Source organism: Narcine bancroftii, chromosome 6 (genome assembly GCF_036971445.1).
Source record: "Narcine bancroftii isolate sNarBan1 chromosome 6, sNarBan1.hap1, whole genome shotgun sequence".
Taxonomy (NCBI): Eukaryota; Metazoa; Chordata; class Chondrichthyes; order Torpediniformes; family Narcinidae; genus Narcine; species Narcine bancroftii.
The window spans coordinates 81,712,379-81,731,391 of NC_091474.1; the positions used below are offsets into that span (position 1 = coordinate 81,712,379).

At 38.5% G+C, this 19,013-nt stretch overlaps 1 protein-coding gene across 2 annotated transcripts in view; it reads left to right on the forward strand.

The window, feature by feature from the left end:
- Positions 1-476: 476 nt before the first annotated feature.
- micu1 (mitochondrial calcium uptake 1) overlaps positions 477-19,013 on the forward strand; it is a 66,869-nt gene continuing 48,332 nt past the window's right edge. Inside the window, exons 1-5 of one of the 2 annotated variants that reach the window (XM_069885538.1) lie at positions 477-575; positions 3,510-3,593; positions 6,126-6,287; positions 11,017-11,170; positions 14,095-14,257. In XM_069885538.1, the coding sequence (XP_069741639.1) occupies positions 6,127-6,287; positions 11,017-11,170; positions 14,095-14,257 (478 nt within the window). In that variant the 5' untranslated portion in view covers positions 477-575; positions 3,510-3,593; position 6,126. Of the gene's footprint in view, positions 576-3,224; positions 3,594-6,125; positions 6,288-11,016; positions 11,171-14,094; positions 14,258-19,013 lie in introns of both variants that reach the window. The other variant, XM_069885539.1, reaches the window with a different exon arrangement.

The window sequence follows — 19,013 nt, forward strand, 5'->3', positions numbered from 1 at the left end:
AATGAAAATCAGCAGCAAAACATTTTTAGATCAGTCCTGACGCAACATGTCAGCATCATGATGTATTTAACCCTTTGGACATGGTGTCCTGGTTTTCAGGGACGACCAACAAGCGCAGATACGCCATATCCCGGTTTTCAGGGACTGGTTTTATACCCAACCACTAGCTAGTTTACTCATGGACCCAGTCCAGAGTTAATATTATGAAAGGTTAAAAATGGCCAGAGTCCAAAGGGTTAAATTTGCTCAAGTCAATAAAAGTTAACTTAAAGTTTCTCCAACTTTAATCTGATCTTTGTGTTCACGTTGAAGTTGTCCATCATAATCCATAGTTTTCCTTCAGGAAGCAAAAACACTGTTGCCCAGTTCAATTCACCCCAAAGGAGCACTTGCCTCACACCTCGCCCCTCCTCGGGGAAGCTGCACGGGCGTGCGCGCGCGCGACCTCACGACGCGATGACGTAGGGGCAGGGCGTCGTGAGGTCGAGCGCGGCGGGCGTGTCGTGGGGGGGGGTTGCTGGAGGCTGGAATGAGCTGCGTGCGGTGGGAGCGGAGCGAGGTGCGGCGGACGACAGGTAAGGGAGCGGTGGCGGCCGGGGGGTGGGGGGAGGGGGAGTTCTGAGTTGCCAACCCGTCGGTGGGGTGGCCGACCCGAGCTGCGGCCCGTAGGGTTCGGGTCTTGGGTGATATGAGGGAGCCCGGGGAGCTGGGCAGCTGTCAATCACGTGAGGAGCGGGAAGGAGTAGACTTTATCCCCCTGGCTCGAGATCATTGGGGGTTGTCATTAGAATTGTGCATTTGAAAGTACAGCAAAAGTGAAGACCTTTAAAGGGCTAAGTAAAAGCACAATGCTGTATGGTTTGTAGATAAAAATAAATAATTCATTAGAATTTGTGGTCACGAACAAGTCAGGAAATTCTGTGTTTGGTGCAGCATCACACTGCAAACATTCATGTTATGAACCATCTTGCCACACTCATATATTAAAAAAATAGTAGTGCATAAAAAGTAAGGCAGTGCCTTTGGTTCATTGATTATTCAGGAACCTGATGGCAGAGGGGAAGAAGCTGTTATTGTGCCACTGAGTGCTCGTCCTCAGGCTACTGTACCTCCTTCCTGATGGCAGCAGAGTGAAGAGGTCGTGGTCTGGGTGGTGAGGGTCCTCGAGGATAGAGGCTGGAGTGAAGACTGATGCCTGTGATGTCACAGGCCGCGTTAACAACCCTCTGGAGTTTTTTTTTCTTGTCCTAAGTATTGGTGCTTCTGTACCAGTCAGAATGCTCTTTGCAGAATCACATGTGGAAGTTTTAAAGAGCCTTCGGTGACGTGCCAAATCTCCTCATACTCCTCACCAAATAGATCTCCTGGCGAGATCATTGACCTGAAAGGTTAACTGTTCCTCTGGCCAAGGTTTTGTTTGACCTGTTATAGATTTCCTTTTTTTTCTAGATTGGCAGCATCAACAGTAATTTGCTTTGGGAAAAAGTTAGAGGAATTAAGTGATCAACGTGGGACTGATTGTTGATTCTGATCTGCTGAAGAAAGGACCGTTGCTCCAAAATATTTTAATAATCCTGCAGGATACAGGGCATGGATTGTTCAGAGTAAAGTGGGATGTGTTATTGACATGGCTTTTCCAGGATTAAGCCCCTATTATACAGCAGTTGAAAGCTGGGTTTTATTGACCTTTGTGAAAGCATCAAAGGCAGATGGGGGGTGTGGGGTCTAGACTTGCCTGGCAAACTCTGCATGGATATTTTTTACAAATCTATCAGCTCCCACTGTTAGCTTGATGACACCTCTTCGCACCCTGTACTCTGTAAGGATTTAATTCTTTTTTTACTCAATTCTTCTGCCTCTAAGGCATGTGTTCCCAGGATGAAATCTTCCATTGCAGAGACTCTGAGATGTCTTCCTTCTTCAAAAAATATGGCTTTGTCTCTACTGCAATCAACTTTGCCCTTATCCTCTATTTCCTGCAGATCTGCCATGGTCCTCTCTGTCCCTTCTCACAATGACAGGATTCTCCTTGCCTACCAGCTTCTGCAACCAGCATATTATCCTCTGCAGTTTCCGCCACCTGCATTGTGATCCTACCACCAGAAATGTCTTTCCCTAACCTCCCCTCTCTGCTTACCATTTCTATTTTTAAAAATTTGGACATACAGCATGGTAACAGGCTGTTTCACCCATGATTCAATACTACCCAATTTTTACCCCACTAGCCTATGATTTGAAGGGTGAGAAAACCCATGCAGACACGGGGAGAACGTACAGATTCCTTACAGAGAGTGCAGGACTTGAACCCCAGTCCGGTCCCGACTGTAAAGGCATTGCGCTAACCACTAATAGGACTGCTCCCTTTGGAACTCCCTCATCCACTCAACACTTACCACAAATCACCCTCTCGGTACCTATCCAGGTGACCACAAGAAATGCTAGACTTGCGTCTCATCATTTTTTAAAAATATTTTTGGTTTGACAGACTCGTGCATTTCAAATAACACAGGAGAACATTTGTCCCCTTTTACACAGTTCATCCCCAGAATTTTTGTCAAAACTTCCCTAATTCTATCCAAAAGGGTCTTAATTTCGTGCATAGCCAGGTGGAATGTAAATAGGTACCAACATCTATATGACACCTAAAACACCTATCAGAAAACTGGTATATTTTTGTATCTTTTGAGGTGTGAAATATAATTGGTGCAGAAAATTATAATGAATTATTGTACATCTAGAATTAAATAAGTTAGTAATATTATCTACACATAGATCTGCCCAGCATTGTGGATCAATTACAATGCCAAAATCTGATTCCCACGGGGCCATTATTGATGGAATGTTGACACAGAGGTGCTCTCTTGTTTCTTTCCCCTTAAGATCATGATTTTTTTTTTCAGAATTGCTTCATTGTGTAAGAATTCTTACTTCTGCCACCTCTTGATACTCCTGGAAAGAGATACAGGAGTATCAGGGCCCTTTTAACCCTGTACACAGCATCTTTCATGTGCTCCCATTGGGAAAGAGATACAGGAGTATCAGAACCTGCACCATCAGGCTGAAAAACAGCTTCTTCCCATGGGCATTGGGAATGCTGAATGATTGATAAACTGATCATACAAGCCCTCCCAGACTCTATTTATTTTTATATATGTACTGCATATAAATCTCTTGTACAAACACATATGGTTGCTATGTTAATGTATGTGTTTGCATGTTTTTAGACTGAAATCTGAAGAATGCTGTTTCACCCAGCTCTATTTGAACAATTGGATGATAATAAACTTGAAATATCATCAGAACTCTGCAGTAAGAATGTTCCCCTGGTGGCTCAATGACTTATCACCAAAGCTTTCAGTCAAGTACCAAGACTTGAGATGATAAAGCCCCTGCTCATCAGATCTTTCAGCTTCGCTGCACTGGAGATGAGACAGTTGCCCATCTCTTTATTGTGGTCATTCTCTCTTCCTTGTACTCTCCTACTAAAATTACCTCATTTCTAATTGTAGATTGTGATCTGACTAGTAGTAGCTTCTTTCCAAGAGTAACAAGAAATTTGTTATCCATTGGGCCAACACAAAGTGATATTTCAGGTACTTTTTTTTATTGTGCATTTAATCTTTTCTCATGTGTTTATGAATCTGTGTTATGCAGTGATGATGGGTCTTGCAGTGTATGAAATCAGAAATAGCCTCAACTACTTTGGCAAAAGTGGTGATTCATTGATAGAAGCTTTTGTGCCTGGCCTGTAGACCAACTGCAGTTTGTGCTACGTTTGAGGGAACCAATCACAACTTTGGTCACCGTTGAGTACAGGTGAAGCATCAGCTAATTTTGGTAAACTACTTGGTGCATAATAAATCAATGGAAGCAAATGTGGAGTCATAGAGTAATACAATAGGAAACTCATCCATGTTTGCAGTTGTCTACTTAATTAAACTAGTTATGTTTGTCTGCATTGGGTCCATTTGTAATATTATTTTAATTTTGAGAGATCTCAAATTAAAATAACAAGGACGTCGTGCTGAGGTTTCATAAGGTGTATTGTGAGCATTTTTGGGCCTCGTATCACTGCCAGGGGAAGTGGTAGAGGTAGATAGAATTATGATGTTTAGAAGACATTGTGACAGCACATACGAGGGAAAGGTTTAGAGCAGGGGTGTCAAACTCAAATTCACGGAGGGCCAAAATTAAAAACTTGGACTAAGTCGAGGGCCGAACTAAATATTTATTGAAAATTTTCAACAACATCTGCATGTTTTCTCTTCTTTCAACATATGTAATGTTAAACTTTTTCTTATTAAAATAAATGTTTAATAATAGTTTTGGATAAACTCTTTCCAGAAGCATTAACAAATGAGAAATAAAATATTCAATAAATAATATTTCTCTATAGAGGATTTGTCAAATGTTGCTAGTGTGCTGTCGAATAGTAAAATCTGAGGGCTATTGAGAATGTGGGAGAATAACATGATTCCTGAAACAATCAAATGGGAGACTGATTGTGGGCATGAACTCTAGCAGGGTTATTTGCCATGCCCTTTTTCCATTGGTACAGATATCCTTTGATTTGCACACTTTTCAAGTTTTATGCCTAATGAGCTTGTATCCAGGTGCAGGACCATTTTTAACCAGGAATATATTTATCACTGTGACATGAAACTATTGGAAGATCGTTTTATCCTGAGATTAAAGTTCATAATCCTTACTCAGGCCTGTGTGCGGGAGGGCGGGGTTTGCGGGCGATCGGGTTGGACAACGACAGTGTGGGGGCATCGGCTTTCGCTGCAGGGCGGCATCTCGGCGGATCAGCGGCCCCGTCGCCGTGAGTCACGGGTCGGCCTGCGGCAGGGAGGGGGAGTGGGCAATGGTCCTGGTGAGGTCAGGCCCGAGGCCTCCGGTTCCGGGCGCTGGGAAGCAGCCTTGGCTTCCCCTGACACCGGCCAGGCCCCAAAACTAGAGTCCATGGTGAGACCCTGCAACGTAAACAGAGGATGTGGGGGCAATTAGCGGGCTGACGCCAATGCATTCTGGGATTTATAGTATTAGCTTTGCATGCGCTATACTGGCGCAGCGGCCAGTGGGCCACCTCTAATACATTTTTGAAATGATCTTGCGGGCCAAATATAATTATATCGTGGGCCAAATTTGGCCCGCGGGCCAGAGTTTGACATGTGTGGTTTAGAGGGATACAGGCCAAACATGGGCAGGTGTTAACTTGGATAGACAACTTGGTCAATGTGGTCAATTTGGGCCGCAGAGCCTTTTCCAAGTATCTAAAGCACGATGCAACCAATTAATTTTGTTTTTGAAATTTAGACATAATTCAGCCCACGAACCCTCTAACCTACAGACGTTTTTTGAAGCGTGGGAGAAAACGGGAGTGCTCATTGGAAATTCAAGCATATATGGGGAGAATATACAAACTCCTTACAGGCAGTGCTGGATTCAAACCTGGGTTGCTGGTGATGTAATAGTGTTGCGCTAACCATACTGCAAATTTATTCACTATTTTTCTGGAGGTGAATAAATGTAGTAAATGATCAGTTCATCCATATCCATTTAAATTAATTTTTAAAATTTAGACATACAGCACGGCAACAGGCCCTTTCAGCCCATGAGTCCATGCTACCCAATATACACCTGATTAATCTACATCCCTGGTACGTTTTGAATGGTCGGAGGAAACCAGTGCCCCGGGGAAAACCGATGCAAACACAGGGAGAATATATAAATTCCTTCCAGTCAATGTGGGATTCAAACCCCAGTCCAGATTTCTGGAGCTATAAAGGTGTTGCATTAACCTTTGTATCATCTGTGCTTCCCAATTTGTAGTTGTTGTGGTAGAGTATCAGGCATGGAAATGGACATACTTCTTGTCTCTCCTCATATTGTCACATGGGTTCATAAGTTCTTTGGACAATGTTTCATTTGGAACATGAAGGAATACCCAAACACTGTACATAAACTCCAGTTTCTCTTGTGTAATTTAAGCTTTCATCTCACCTATGACTTGGCAGTGAGAACGTGAATACCTTGACCAATTTAACTTTTTTTTAAAAAAAGCAGCCAATCAATGTGATGTTGAGTGTAACTAATTTCTCTTTCCTTGGTTCTACTGACAGAATGTTTCACTTCAGAATCCTGCCTGCCATGGCAGTTCTTGGCCACTTCTCCAGACAATACTATAGAGTCGCAACCACAAATAAGCAGCGGCACAGATTGATGATGGTAACATTTGCTGGAGTTACAGCTGCTTCAGCTACTGCTGGACTTTTTTGGAAAAAGTAAGAAAAATCTGTTCTCAAAGTTCAAATGTCCAGGAGGCACAGAAGGAAAGATTTCTTTTAAAATATGGTCATTGGCTTTGGTAGGAAGCCAATTTCAGATGGTGGTGGGGAGAGGGAATTGCAGCATTCTGCATAGTTCTGTAAAAACTCCTGGTGAACAAATACTCCTATGCTCATGCTTAGGTCTGAGAGTAGGTTACTCTGGTCTACGGCACACAATAGTCATTAAAAGGAGTTGAACAGGTATTTTTTCTGATGAAAATCATCTTCCATCTTACCACCTCATTTATTAAACCAGACAAGACCTTAAAACCTGCGTGGAACATTTGACACACATTTAGATATACATACAGCATGGTAAAGGCTACTTTAGCCCACGAGTCTGTGCTGCCCAATTAACCTACACCCTCAGTATGTTCTGAAGAGTGGGGGGACACCCCATGCAGACATGGGAAAAATATACCAAATCCTTACTGACAATGCAGAATTCAAACACTGGTTCTGATCTTTGGCACTATTCCACTAGTCACGACGCCAACAGGGCTGGAGTTTTGCTGACATTTTTAACCATTTCAACAGTCTGAGGTCCCCACCTGTGTCAATAAGGTGTCCATCATACTGGTACCCAACAAGAGCAAAGCGACCTGCACAGTGAGTATCAACAGTGGCACTTGCATCTCTCGAGATGAAGTGCTTTGAGATAGTGGTTGTGAAGCAAATCAACTCCTGCCTCAGGAGTTGTGAGTGCATCTGTGCTCACAACATGGTCAACTGTGGATTCCATATCACTGGCCCCTCCACTCCGCATGAGATTATCTATCTCAAGAAAACCTGAATTAGGCCATTTTTCAGTGACTTCCCCTTGTTGTTTAATGTCATCAGGACCCTTTGCAACTGGATCCTTGATTTCCTCTTCAGCGGACCCCTGTCAGTGTGGATTGGCAACATTAGTGCTGAATTAACGTTGTTGCAAAAGTAGTTTGTGCTATTGGCCCCATGCTAAATGCTTGCTCTATTAGTAGATAACTGCACTTGCTCAATTAATACAACTGCAGTTTTTTTATATGTATATCGCAGTTATTTATCAAAGAATGGATAATAAAGGTTTAAGAGAAAGGCACGGATGCAAAAGTTTTGCAAGCCCATTCTCACGCTCCGAAAGTTTAACTTAAAAGTAGTTCTCAAAAATAAGCAACGAGTGAAATCATCACTCTGATTCTCATCTACTGGCTTTAAATGTTTAGTGAGAATGAAAAAGAGAAATTGTTTAGTTTAATTGTTTGAAAGTAGATAATTTTGAATTTTAATTTTGCACACCGAATCATAAATCAGTGAGAAATCTGATATTAAGCAGGCAATCCTACCTCTGATAACTTTCCCGATGGGCCCATGATCAATTACACTTCCATTTCTTCACCTCCAAACCAATTGCCAAGACAGATTTTGCTGCAGTTCAGAATTCTGAATCAGGGCTACCCATTTACATTCTCTTTATTGGCATAAGGTCTGCAATTCAAGTCCATTGATAAAAGTCTATTTGTTAATACGTGTTTTTTTTTAAAAAATGCAGCAGCTAATTTTAAGAACTAAAGCATCAAGTTTGTTGATGCAACACTGTGGCCGTTACATTCACTTACTGGGAGAATCCACATTGATGCTTTCCTTGGGATTCGGTGCAATGCTACAAGTAGACGCTGTCTTTCAGGCAACTGTCTCCCTTTTTCTTCAAGCCTAACATTTCAGTAGACGGGCCTATGCTCTCATCCCTGGAGCAAGAGCAGAGGGTCTGGATGAAACCGCAGGAATGGGTGCTGGTACTGATGGTCAAGCAGATCTCCAGGCACTTGCAGAGCATCTGTCAAGCCCCTTTGGTGGTGTTTCTGATGCCCAGTGGGGCAGACCTGCACATGTAAACAAAGTTTCAGCTTTCCCTATTAGGGTCCATCTGCCTAAACTTGTTTGCTGCAAATTGATTTTTAAATTTATTTTTCCCAATTTTTTAATTTTGCCAGCTGTTTGAGTTTCCAGTTGATTGAATTCCAGACAATGGGGATTCTACTGTATACTGACTGGTAGCATCGTGCCTGGTTTGGAAATGGATGTCTTGAAACATTGTTGGCTGCAGAAAGTGGAAACCAAGCCAAGTCCATTATGGGCACTGACCTTATTGTAAAGCAATATTATTTATTACAAGGTTATATTTGGTTGCTTAAGGTCAGTGATTTTCAAACTTTTTCTTTCCACTCTCATCACCTTGAGTAATCCATATGCCATAGGGATATGATAACCACTGGTTTAGGCCATTGGTGTCATCTGTTATAAGTAGGCTTGTTTTCCTATTCCTGGGTGAAGTGCATTACAAGTACAGGAACAACTCCATTGTTGTATTTTTTTGAAGTATATTTTAGGATTTTAAAGCACAAATTTCAGTTAAATTCAAGAATAGATCAGGCTTTGAATGTCAAATCACAGGAAACCTACAAGTAAGTGAAGTATTTCTTCACCTTTTTATTTTTTTTAACTTTAGGGAATACCAACTGAATTATTTGGTGGACTTGTATTCAAATTACATGCTCAATCTTTCTGGATGATTGCTGCATTGATATTCTGAAATGTTTTCAATCTTCAGAAATATCAATTGCGATATTCATTACCTACTCAAAGCACATGTCATGTATCAGACAAGCATGTCAATGTGATGTAGATTAGGTGCCCACAGTGGATGCAAGAATACGAATGGAACTAAAATCCAATTATACCTATACAGCATGTATCAATTTTCATTACATCCCACAGCTTCTAATTCTTTGTCCATTCTGTAAGCAAAATGAGGACATTTCATGCTTCAATTTCCACAAGAAGTTGAAATAGGGTCTTGTTCACTTCCTGCAGTTCATTATTTCCATTTGTCAAATTCCAACTGTTGAGAGTACCGCAATCAGATTCGGCTCATAATTTGAGCCTGGTTATGAAACTTGCAATGAAAAATCAACACACTGGTTTATGAATTTGTACTTGTGCTTTGGAACTATAGGAATTTTGCCGAATAGAAGGGATTTAATCCTGCTGCATGAAATTGTATATCACTAATCCTGACATCAGTTTTTGAAATGAGTATGCATCACACTGAGGGAATTGGTGTTTGAATTGCTCAGTTTGTTTAGCTCTTATGATTTTTCACTATGCAGGATGGCATTGGATGCTATTATCTCCAGCATTTTGTGGTCAGTGACTCTAATGTCAGTTTCCTCCTAAACATTTAAGCCAATTAGGAGACTGCTTTGCAAAACACTATGTTCAGTCAACAAGAATGAGCTTCCACCATCTGTCACTTGAATTCTCCATGCCTTTCCAATTCTTTTCTGTCTTTTGGCATTCACTCTTTCCCACAAAGTCCAATGCAAGTTTGAGGAATGGCATCTCTATGACTTTGGACATTAAAACCTTCAGGGCTTTGTAGTGAATTCATATAACCACTTTTTTCCAGTTTTTCAAAACAGACTTGTTCCGATGGCAGATCGTTCATGCATAACATTTTTCTTAAGCCATTGATGCTGCTTGACTTGTCATTTTTCAGATTTCACACATCCTTTTTCCTAAAATCCTGTTTTATCTGTCTGTCTCTCTTTACATCAGCAGTAGTTAACAAGGCTTCATCACCTTTCTCAGTCAGTGGCATATCTCAATGTCCTCCCCATTCCTCTATCCTTCCTGCTACTCTACAATGTCTTTGACAAGGTCTATGTTTTGAAATAAGAGCAGTATGGAGTTCACTTGCAGACGTATCTGATCCCCTACTGGTCCACTGCTGGATTATCCAGTGAGTTGAATGCCAGAAGCATTGATGTGCTGAGAGGAGCTATGTGCAAAGTGCATTTGAACCCTCATTTTTACATTTGGGATGACTATTGTAAGAAGCATGACTCTACCTCTTGCATTTGAATAATCATAATGAAAAGAAGTGTCGAAAGATTATTTATTTTGATTGTTTTTAAGTGAAAATCATTGTTATTTTCTATTGTTTTAATTACATTTCTTTTAACTTTTTTTCTATATATACAAATCTTACCCTTCTATTAGAGACAGGTAAAATACCTTAAAAACCTTTGACAGGAGTCAGTTGTCAAAAGATTATTTTGTGGCAATGTAACAGAATCTGATTTCTGAAGTCCAATTTCACTTGCTGTCCATTCCACTTCAAATAAGTTCAAGCTTTATCTCAAGCTGTTTAATGTAACCAGGTGGTAAGGCAGTTTACTTAATTTTGCAAAACATAACTAATGCTACAGGCTTGAGCCCTTCATCAAGGTATGGACAAAATTTCGGCAGGCGCTCGAACAAAATGGTGGGGAGGAGTTAACTTTCCAGTTTCTGTTAGCCTCCTTTCCTCCAGCTTTACACCTCTTCCCTCTCCATTCACAGAGCCACCCCTACTCCCCTTGTTTGCTGGTGTGCTTTCACTCTCTTACTCACCTATTACCTCCTGCCTGTGGGACTGTACTCCATCCGTTCCCAACCAGCCCCCCCCCCCCACCACCACCCATTTTGTTCAGGCACCTGCCCACATTATGTCCATATCTTGATGAAGGGCTCAAGCCTAAAAAATGGGATATGAATCTTTATTTTTGCTCTATTGAGTGCACTGTTTGACCTGCTAAGTTTCTCCAGCTTTATAACTGCATGCTGAATAATGCTGTAACATTTTCTTGTTGCTTTTCCCTGGCAGAGCACATGCAGAAGGAGCTGCTTCCATGAAACATGTTCCTAAAAGTAGCTCCTCTGATACAAATGAAGAAAAAAATGATGGGGAGGCTGTGAAGTCACAGGAAGGAGAAGGACAAAGTGAAAAAAAGAAACCGAGAGGTTTCCGAGATCGGAAGGTATCACTAATTGGTATAGTTACATTTAATTTAGCGTCACAGCCCTTTAATAGACCCTTTCATCCTACGAGCCCTTGCTTCCAGGTACACCAATTAACCTACAAATCCCATACGATTTTGGAGGGTCACAGGGCGTACAAACTCCTTATAGACAGCGCCAGATTCGAACCCAAATCGCTGGTGCTACAATAGTGTTGTGCTGACCAACAATAGTGTTTTCACTATAAAGTTGGGTCAGGAACATTTGCAATAGCCCAGATACTCCTACTTGAAGGTGCTGTTATTGAATCAAATTTGTAAGTATAAATTATTTTTACTTTTGCCTGGATGGCCCTTTATACACGAGTCTAGTCCAGCCATTCTAATGGGGATTGTACAGACCCCCTGGTGTCATACACATTTAAGTTGTTGGGTTGGGTGGGGGGCAGGACTGAAATCATAAAATTGTTTTTTTTTTAGTCAGTAGGAGAAATGTATGGAAGAAACCCATCTCAACTTGACTGCTTCACGGGAAGGGGGCTCACAAACTTTGAGCGTCAGGGTACAGTAGCCATAAATAGGTTGAGAATGTCTGGTTCATACAGTCATATTGATATTGATAGAAAAGCATCAGAATTGACCCTATTTTCCAACAATTCTCAAATACTCAAGGTTTCATTCACTTGCACTCTTGTTGGCATTGGTTATTATAGTGGGAATAATGAATATTTGCTATTTTTTGCTCTGACCATTTAGCTCAGAGTAGAGTTTTCACTTTGAGATTTTTTGCTTTGAACCTCCAAGGTAACACTCTTCTGGAATATTAATAGGAAACCAAGCCCTCTTTCAAGTCCAGGATTGACTATCTCGTTTTGATCTGATACCCTCTTACTCCCTCCCCCAATCATTGTGGCATGAAACCCATTAAAACGCCCGCATTAAACTCAATTGCAGTTCAGACTTGTGACAAGTAATTAGCTTTCTTGAGCTTTATCACTGAAGAACTGCATCAAAGCTTCAGCCAGCTTCCCAATGAAAAAGTAAAAAGGAGACAATTCAACTAACATCACCTTTCCTCCCAAGTTGGTCACTCCAATCTCCATCATTGAGCTGCAGTGCACAGACGAGATCATGAGGCGAGATCAAAGTAATGATGAGGTTATTCACTGAAGGAAATGTAAGAATAGACCTTGCCTGAAGGATTCATGGAACTGAAGTCCTCTACCAATCTGGCATCATTGGACAACACCAAACACCTAAAAGCATAGTTTCTGTAAACTCATCTAAATTTGCTGCATTTTCTCCCATGCAAATGCCCCCAGTATGAATGTTACCACTCTTCTCCAAACTTGGTAATGACATTACCAGGAGAACAATGGTAACGGTTCATGGATTATCCAGTAGCTTCCTTGGAGAGACTATAAGGACATTCTCCATGGTCGTAACCGCTCAAAATAGGGAAAGGGCATTCCGGATGTCAAGTTCAAATGAACGTCCCTTTATTAGAAAGCAAAAGCATAGCATCACCACAAAATCAATGTGCTATATCCCAACTATCCAGCTGTGGCAAAGTATGCAGGTCCCACATTCGCCTCATCAGCCACGTCAGAACACAAAAAAATGGTTTGCAAGGAAATCTAGATTCCAAAGGACGATTTCAGAAGAAAAGCTCTAAAATCCGAAGACTCAATCTCTCATTTATAAAGGCATAAATATAGGTGTGATTTTTTTTTTTTCCATCTGTCTCTACTGGGCCACTTATTACCCAATTACCAAACTCTAATACATTTCTTTAAATTATCCCCACTGACTGAAAATCACTCAATTTGAAGGAAAGTGCCATTCCTCTTTTTAAAATGAGAAATCATTTTAAATTGTTGGCTGTTTGTTAACGACATGCTGATTGGAGGATACATCTTTTTTCCCTTTTTACCCGATCAAAATATTTTTAAATCAATCGTTCTCCTCAACCTCTCTCGTTACTGAAAATCATACCAGAGCTTACTTCGAGTGAAAGGAATTGCTTTAAACATTTGTATTTGCTCTTTTAAATTTAAAAATATTTATTTTTAAATTGCACCTAAGCAATGTATTAGTGAGAAAATGGAGCAGTAAATAAATTTTACTTTCCAATTACTTTAAAAATAGCCTTTTCAAAAGAAAGGTAAATTGCCAAATCCTCTGCAGTGAGTTTGAAGAATTGTCTTGGAACCAGATGCGTTATAATTGATTTCTCATTCTATTGCTTACGAGTAAAAGAATATGCCATTTATTTTGTGATTCAGGTGGCATTGATCAAAGTCTTGTCACAGGTTCTTACTTTAAATGATTTGAGCCTCATTGCAGATTAATTACAGTTGAAGAACAAGTTTTGTATTTTGAAGACCTGTGATAATTTCAGGCTTGTATTTGCAGAATTCCATCAAGAAATTACATTTTTTAATCTGAAACTTTGAAGTGTGACTAACCCATCGGATCCACGTATAAAAACTGAATTTCTCTTTGACTTTAGATACATCACGGTAACAGGCCATTTCAGCCCACAAGTCTGTGCTGCCCAATTTACATCCCATTAACCTACACCCCTGGTATGTTTTGAAGGGTGGGAGGAAACTGGACCAGAGAAAACCCACGCAGACACAGGAGAATGTACAAACTCCTTACAGATGTTCTTTGTGTTCCTTTTGTGTGGATTAATATCTGATTATGCCAACAAAACATTAAATTGTATCTCAGCAGTGCTGAGAAAAGCTATTCAATTTAAAATCAGTCTTTAATTGTCATTTGAGATTTAAGACCTTGCCTATCAACTTTGCATTAGATTCAGTTATTAAACACTTTGTAATCATTTGGTTAGCATGCTCTACCTTTTGGGTACAAGTGAGAATGTTTCCTTCCATGACTAATGTTGGAAATTTTTGATAGAATTAAGTTTTTCTTTTCAGGTAATGGAATATGAAAACCGAATTCGGGCCTACTCAACTCCAGATAAAATATTCCGTTACTTTGCAACATTAAAGATCATCAGTGAGAATGGCGATTCTGAAGTGTTCATGACGCCCCAAGATTTTGTTCGGTCTATAACACCAAATGAAAAGCAACCAGAGAGTGAGTGGAAAATTGGCGTTCGGTTAATGTCTATCTAAAAATACGTGAAATTTTACAGAAATGTTTCTCTAATAGTCCAGTCTAAAGGTACATTTGAACAAATTCTAATCTTGACGGCAATTGGGCTAATTTCACAAACTTAATAGGAGTGGAGTGGGAATGAAGGGATAGAGAAACTGATAACAATTGTAATACCCTTTCTGCAATGGATCTGTGGCCAAGTAATGTGCCATTTTGCTTCATATTTTATCTACCAGGTATACCCACTGAAGCGTAGTTAATCTTTCCTGTGTTGAAGATTTTTTTTTAAAATAAAATCTGTGATCCATGGATTTTTGGTACTTTAGTATAAGAGGAAAAATATAGATTTTTCCCTCTGCGTGGTATTGTAAAAAAAAAAAATCCCCTTCAAACATTTGACCTTGGCGATCAGGAAGTGACATTCTAATTATTTAATCCAGTATAATGATCTGGAAAATTCTATTACTCAGGTAAGATGTACAGCATTACTTTATATCTGGAGAGTTAATTCTTAGAGAAGAGATATTCTTATTCCCATACCCTGATGAAAGACTCAGGCCTGAAACAGTGGTTATGATCTTTATCTCAGCTCTATAAAGTACACTGTTTGACCTGCTGAGTTGTGTTTTTATCTTATATTCTTATGCTTGCTTTTAATTTTGGCAGCGGAGGCCCTACCATTGAAGATTATATACAGTGCCCTCCATAATGTTTGGGACAAAGACACATTTTTTTCCTTTATTTGCCCTTGTGTTCCACAGTTTTAAATTTGTAATCAAACAATTCATATGTAATTAAAGTGCACTTTCCAGATTTTCATCAAGGCTATTTGTGTACATTTTGGTTTGACCATGTAGAAATGACAGCACTTTTTATACATAGTCCTCTCATTACAGGACACCTAATGTTTAGGATATTTAGCTTCACAGGTATGTTTAATTGCTTCACTGGTGCAGGTAAAAGAGAGCTAGGCTTTCTTTTTTTAATTTTTTATTTTTCACACCATAAACCACATTAACCATGATACATACTTTTTCCTTTTCAAATATATACAGTGCCATTTTCTCCCCCCCCCCCCTCTCCTCCCATCCCACCCTCCCTACCTCCCCCCTCCCATCCATTTAAAGTACAAAATCTAGGATACATTAAACCAGTCAAACAATGTTGTCATTCAATAAAAATAAACAAGAAATTCCACTGAGTCAATTCTTTTCATTTCCTTCTCCTTTCGTTAATTTAGGTAGTGAATGTCCCCGGTAGGTTTTCTCTATTGTGTTTCATGTAAGGCTCCCATATTTGTTCAAATATTTCAATATTATTTCTTAAACTATATGTTATTTTTTCTAATGGAATACATTTATTCATTTCTATATACCATTGTTGTATTTTCAAATTATCTTCCGATTTCCAGGTTGACATAATACATTTTTTTGCTACGGCTAGAGCTATCTTAACAAATCTTTTTTGTGCATCCTCCAAATCAATTCCAAATTCTTTGTTTTTTATGTTACTTAGGAGGAAGATCTCTGGATTCTTTGGTATATTGTTTTCTGTAATTTTATTTAATATTTGGTTTAGATCTTCCCAAAATTTTTCTACTTTCTCACATGTCCAGATTGCATGAATTGTTGTTCCCATTTCTTTTTTACATCGAAAATATCTATCAGACACTGTTGGGACCCATTTATTTAACTTTTGAGGTGTAATGTATAGCCTGTGTATCCAGTTATATTGTATCATACGTAACCTCGTATTTATTGTATTTCTCATCGTTCCAGAACATAACTTCTCCCATGTTCCTTTTTTTATCTTTATATTTAAATCTTGTTCCCATTTTTGTTTAGTTTTACCATTTGTTTCCTCATTCTCCTTTTCTTGCAGTTTAATATACATATTTGTTATAAATCTTTTGATTATCATTGTATCTGTAATCACATATTCAAAGTTACTTCCCTCTGGTAAACTCAAACTGCCTCCTAATTTATCCTTCAAGTAGGATCTCAATTGGTAATATGCCAGCACTGTATCTTGAGTTATATTGTATTTATCTTTCATTTGTTCAAAGGATAAGAATCTATTTCCTGAAAAACAATTTTCTATTCTTTTGATCCCTTTTTTCTCCCATTCTCTAAAGGAAAGGTTATCTATTGTAAAAGGGAGTAACTTGTTTTGCGTCAATATTAGTTTTGGTAATTGATAATTTGTTTTATTTCTTTCTACATGAATCTTCTTCCAAATATTGAGTAGATGATGTAATACTGGAGAACTTCTATGTTGTACCAATTTTTCATCCCATTTATATAATATGTGTTCAGGTATCTTTTCCCCTATTTTATCTAATTCTAATCTGGTCCAATCTGGCTTTTCCCTTGTTTGATAAAAATCTGATAGGTATCTGAATTGTGCGGTTCTATAATAATTTTTAAAGTTTGGCAGTTGTAAGCCTCCTTGTTTATACCATTCTGTTAATTTATCTAGTGCTATCCTTGGTTTCCCCCCTTTCCATAAAAATTTCCTTATTATTTTCTTTAACTCCTTGAAGAATTTCTCTGTCAGGTGAATTGGCAATACCTGAAATAGGTATAATATCCTTGGAAAAATGTTCATTTTAATACAGTTTATCCTTCCTATTAGTGTTAGTGGTAAATCTTTCCAATGCTCTAAATCGTCCTGTAATTTTTTCATTAGTGGATAATAATTGAGTTTATATAGTTGGCCGAGATTTTTATTTATTTGTATACCTAGGTATCTTATTGCTTGCATTTGCCATCTAAATGGTGATTCCTTCTTAAATTTTGAGAAATCCGCATTATTCATAGGCATTGCTTCACTTTTATTTACGTTGATCTTGTAACCCGACACTTCTCCATATTCCTTCAATTTCTTCTTTTTTTTAAATTTTTTTATTTTTCACACCATAAATCACATTAGCCATGATATACACTTTTTCTTTTTCACACATATACAGTGACTTTTTCTCCCCCCCCCCCCTCCTCCCAAGCCACCCCCCCACCCCCCCCCCCTCATCCATTTTAGGTATACAATCTAGGTTGCATTAAACCAGTCAGACAATGTTGTCATTCAACAAAAATACACCAGAAATTCTACTGAGTCCATTCTTTTCTTTCCTTCTCCTTCCATCAACTTAGGTAATGTTTGTCCCCGGTAGGTTTTCGCTATTGTATTTAATGTAAGGCTCCCATACTTGTTCGAATATTTCAATATTATTTCTTAAACTATATGTTATTTTTTCTAATGGAATACATTTATTCATTTCTATATACCATTGTTGTATTTTCAAATTATCTTCCAATTTCCAGGTTGACATAATACATTTTTTTGCTACGGCTAGGGCTATCTTAACAAATCTTTTTTGTGCATCCTCCAAATCAATTCCAAATTCTTTGTTTTTTATGTTACTTAGGAGGAAGATCTCTGGATTCTTTGGTATATTGTTTTCTGTTATTTTATTTAATATCTGATTGAGATCATCCCAAAATTTTTCTACTCTCTCACATGTCCAGATTGCATGAATTGTTGTTCCCATTTCTTTTTTACATCGAAAACATCTATCAGATACTGTTGGGTCCCATTTATTTAACTTTTGCGGTGTAATGTATAGTCTTTGTAACCAATTATATTGTATCATACGTAGCCTCGTATTTATTGTATTTCTCATCGTTCCAGAACATAATTTCTCCCATGTTTCCTTTTTTATCTTTATATTTAAATCTTGTTCCCATTTTTGTTTAGTTTTACCATTTGTTTCCTCATTCTCCTTTTCTTGCAGTTTAATATACATATTTGTTATAAATCTTTTGATTAAAATTGTATTTGTAATCACATATTCAAGGTTACTTCCCTCTGGTAAACTCAAATTGCTTCCTAATTTATCTTTCAAGTAGGATCTCAGTTGGTAATATGCCAGCGCTGTATCTCCAGTTATATTGTACTTATCTCTCATTTGTTCAAAGGATAAGAATCTACTTCCTGAAAAACAATTTTCTATTCTTTTAATCCCTTTTTTTTCCCATTCTCTAAAGGAAAGGTTATCTATTGTAAAAGGGAGTAGCTTATTTTGCGTCAATATTAGTTTTGGTAATTGATAATTTGTTTTATTTCTTTCTACATGAATCTTCTTCCAAATATTGAGGAGATGATGTAATACTGGAGAAGTTCTATGTTGTACCAATTTTTCGTCCCATTTATATAATATGTGTTCAGGTATCTTTTCCCCTATTTTATCTAATTCTAATCTTGTCCAGTCTGGTTTTTCCCTTGTTTGATAAAAATCTGATAGGTATCTTAATTGTGCGGCTCTATAATAATTTTTGAAGTTTGGCAATTGTAAGCCTCCTTGTTTATACCATTCTGTTAATTTATCTAGTGCTATCCTCGGTTTCCCCCCTCTCCATAAAAATTTCCTAATTATTTTCTTTAACTCTTTGAAGAATTTTTCTGTCAGTTGTATTGGCAATGCCTGAAATAAGTATAATATCCTTGGAAAAATGTTCATTTTAATACAGTTTATCCTTCCTATCAGTGTTAGTGGTAGATCTTTCCAATGCTCTAAATCGTCCTGTAATTTTTTCATTAGTGGATTGTAATTGAGTTTATATAATTGGCCTAGATTTTTGTTTATTTGTACACCTAGGTATCTTATTGCCTGCATTTGCCATCTGAATGGAGATTCCTTCTTAAATTTTGAGAAATCCGCATTATTCATAGGCATTGC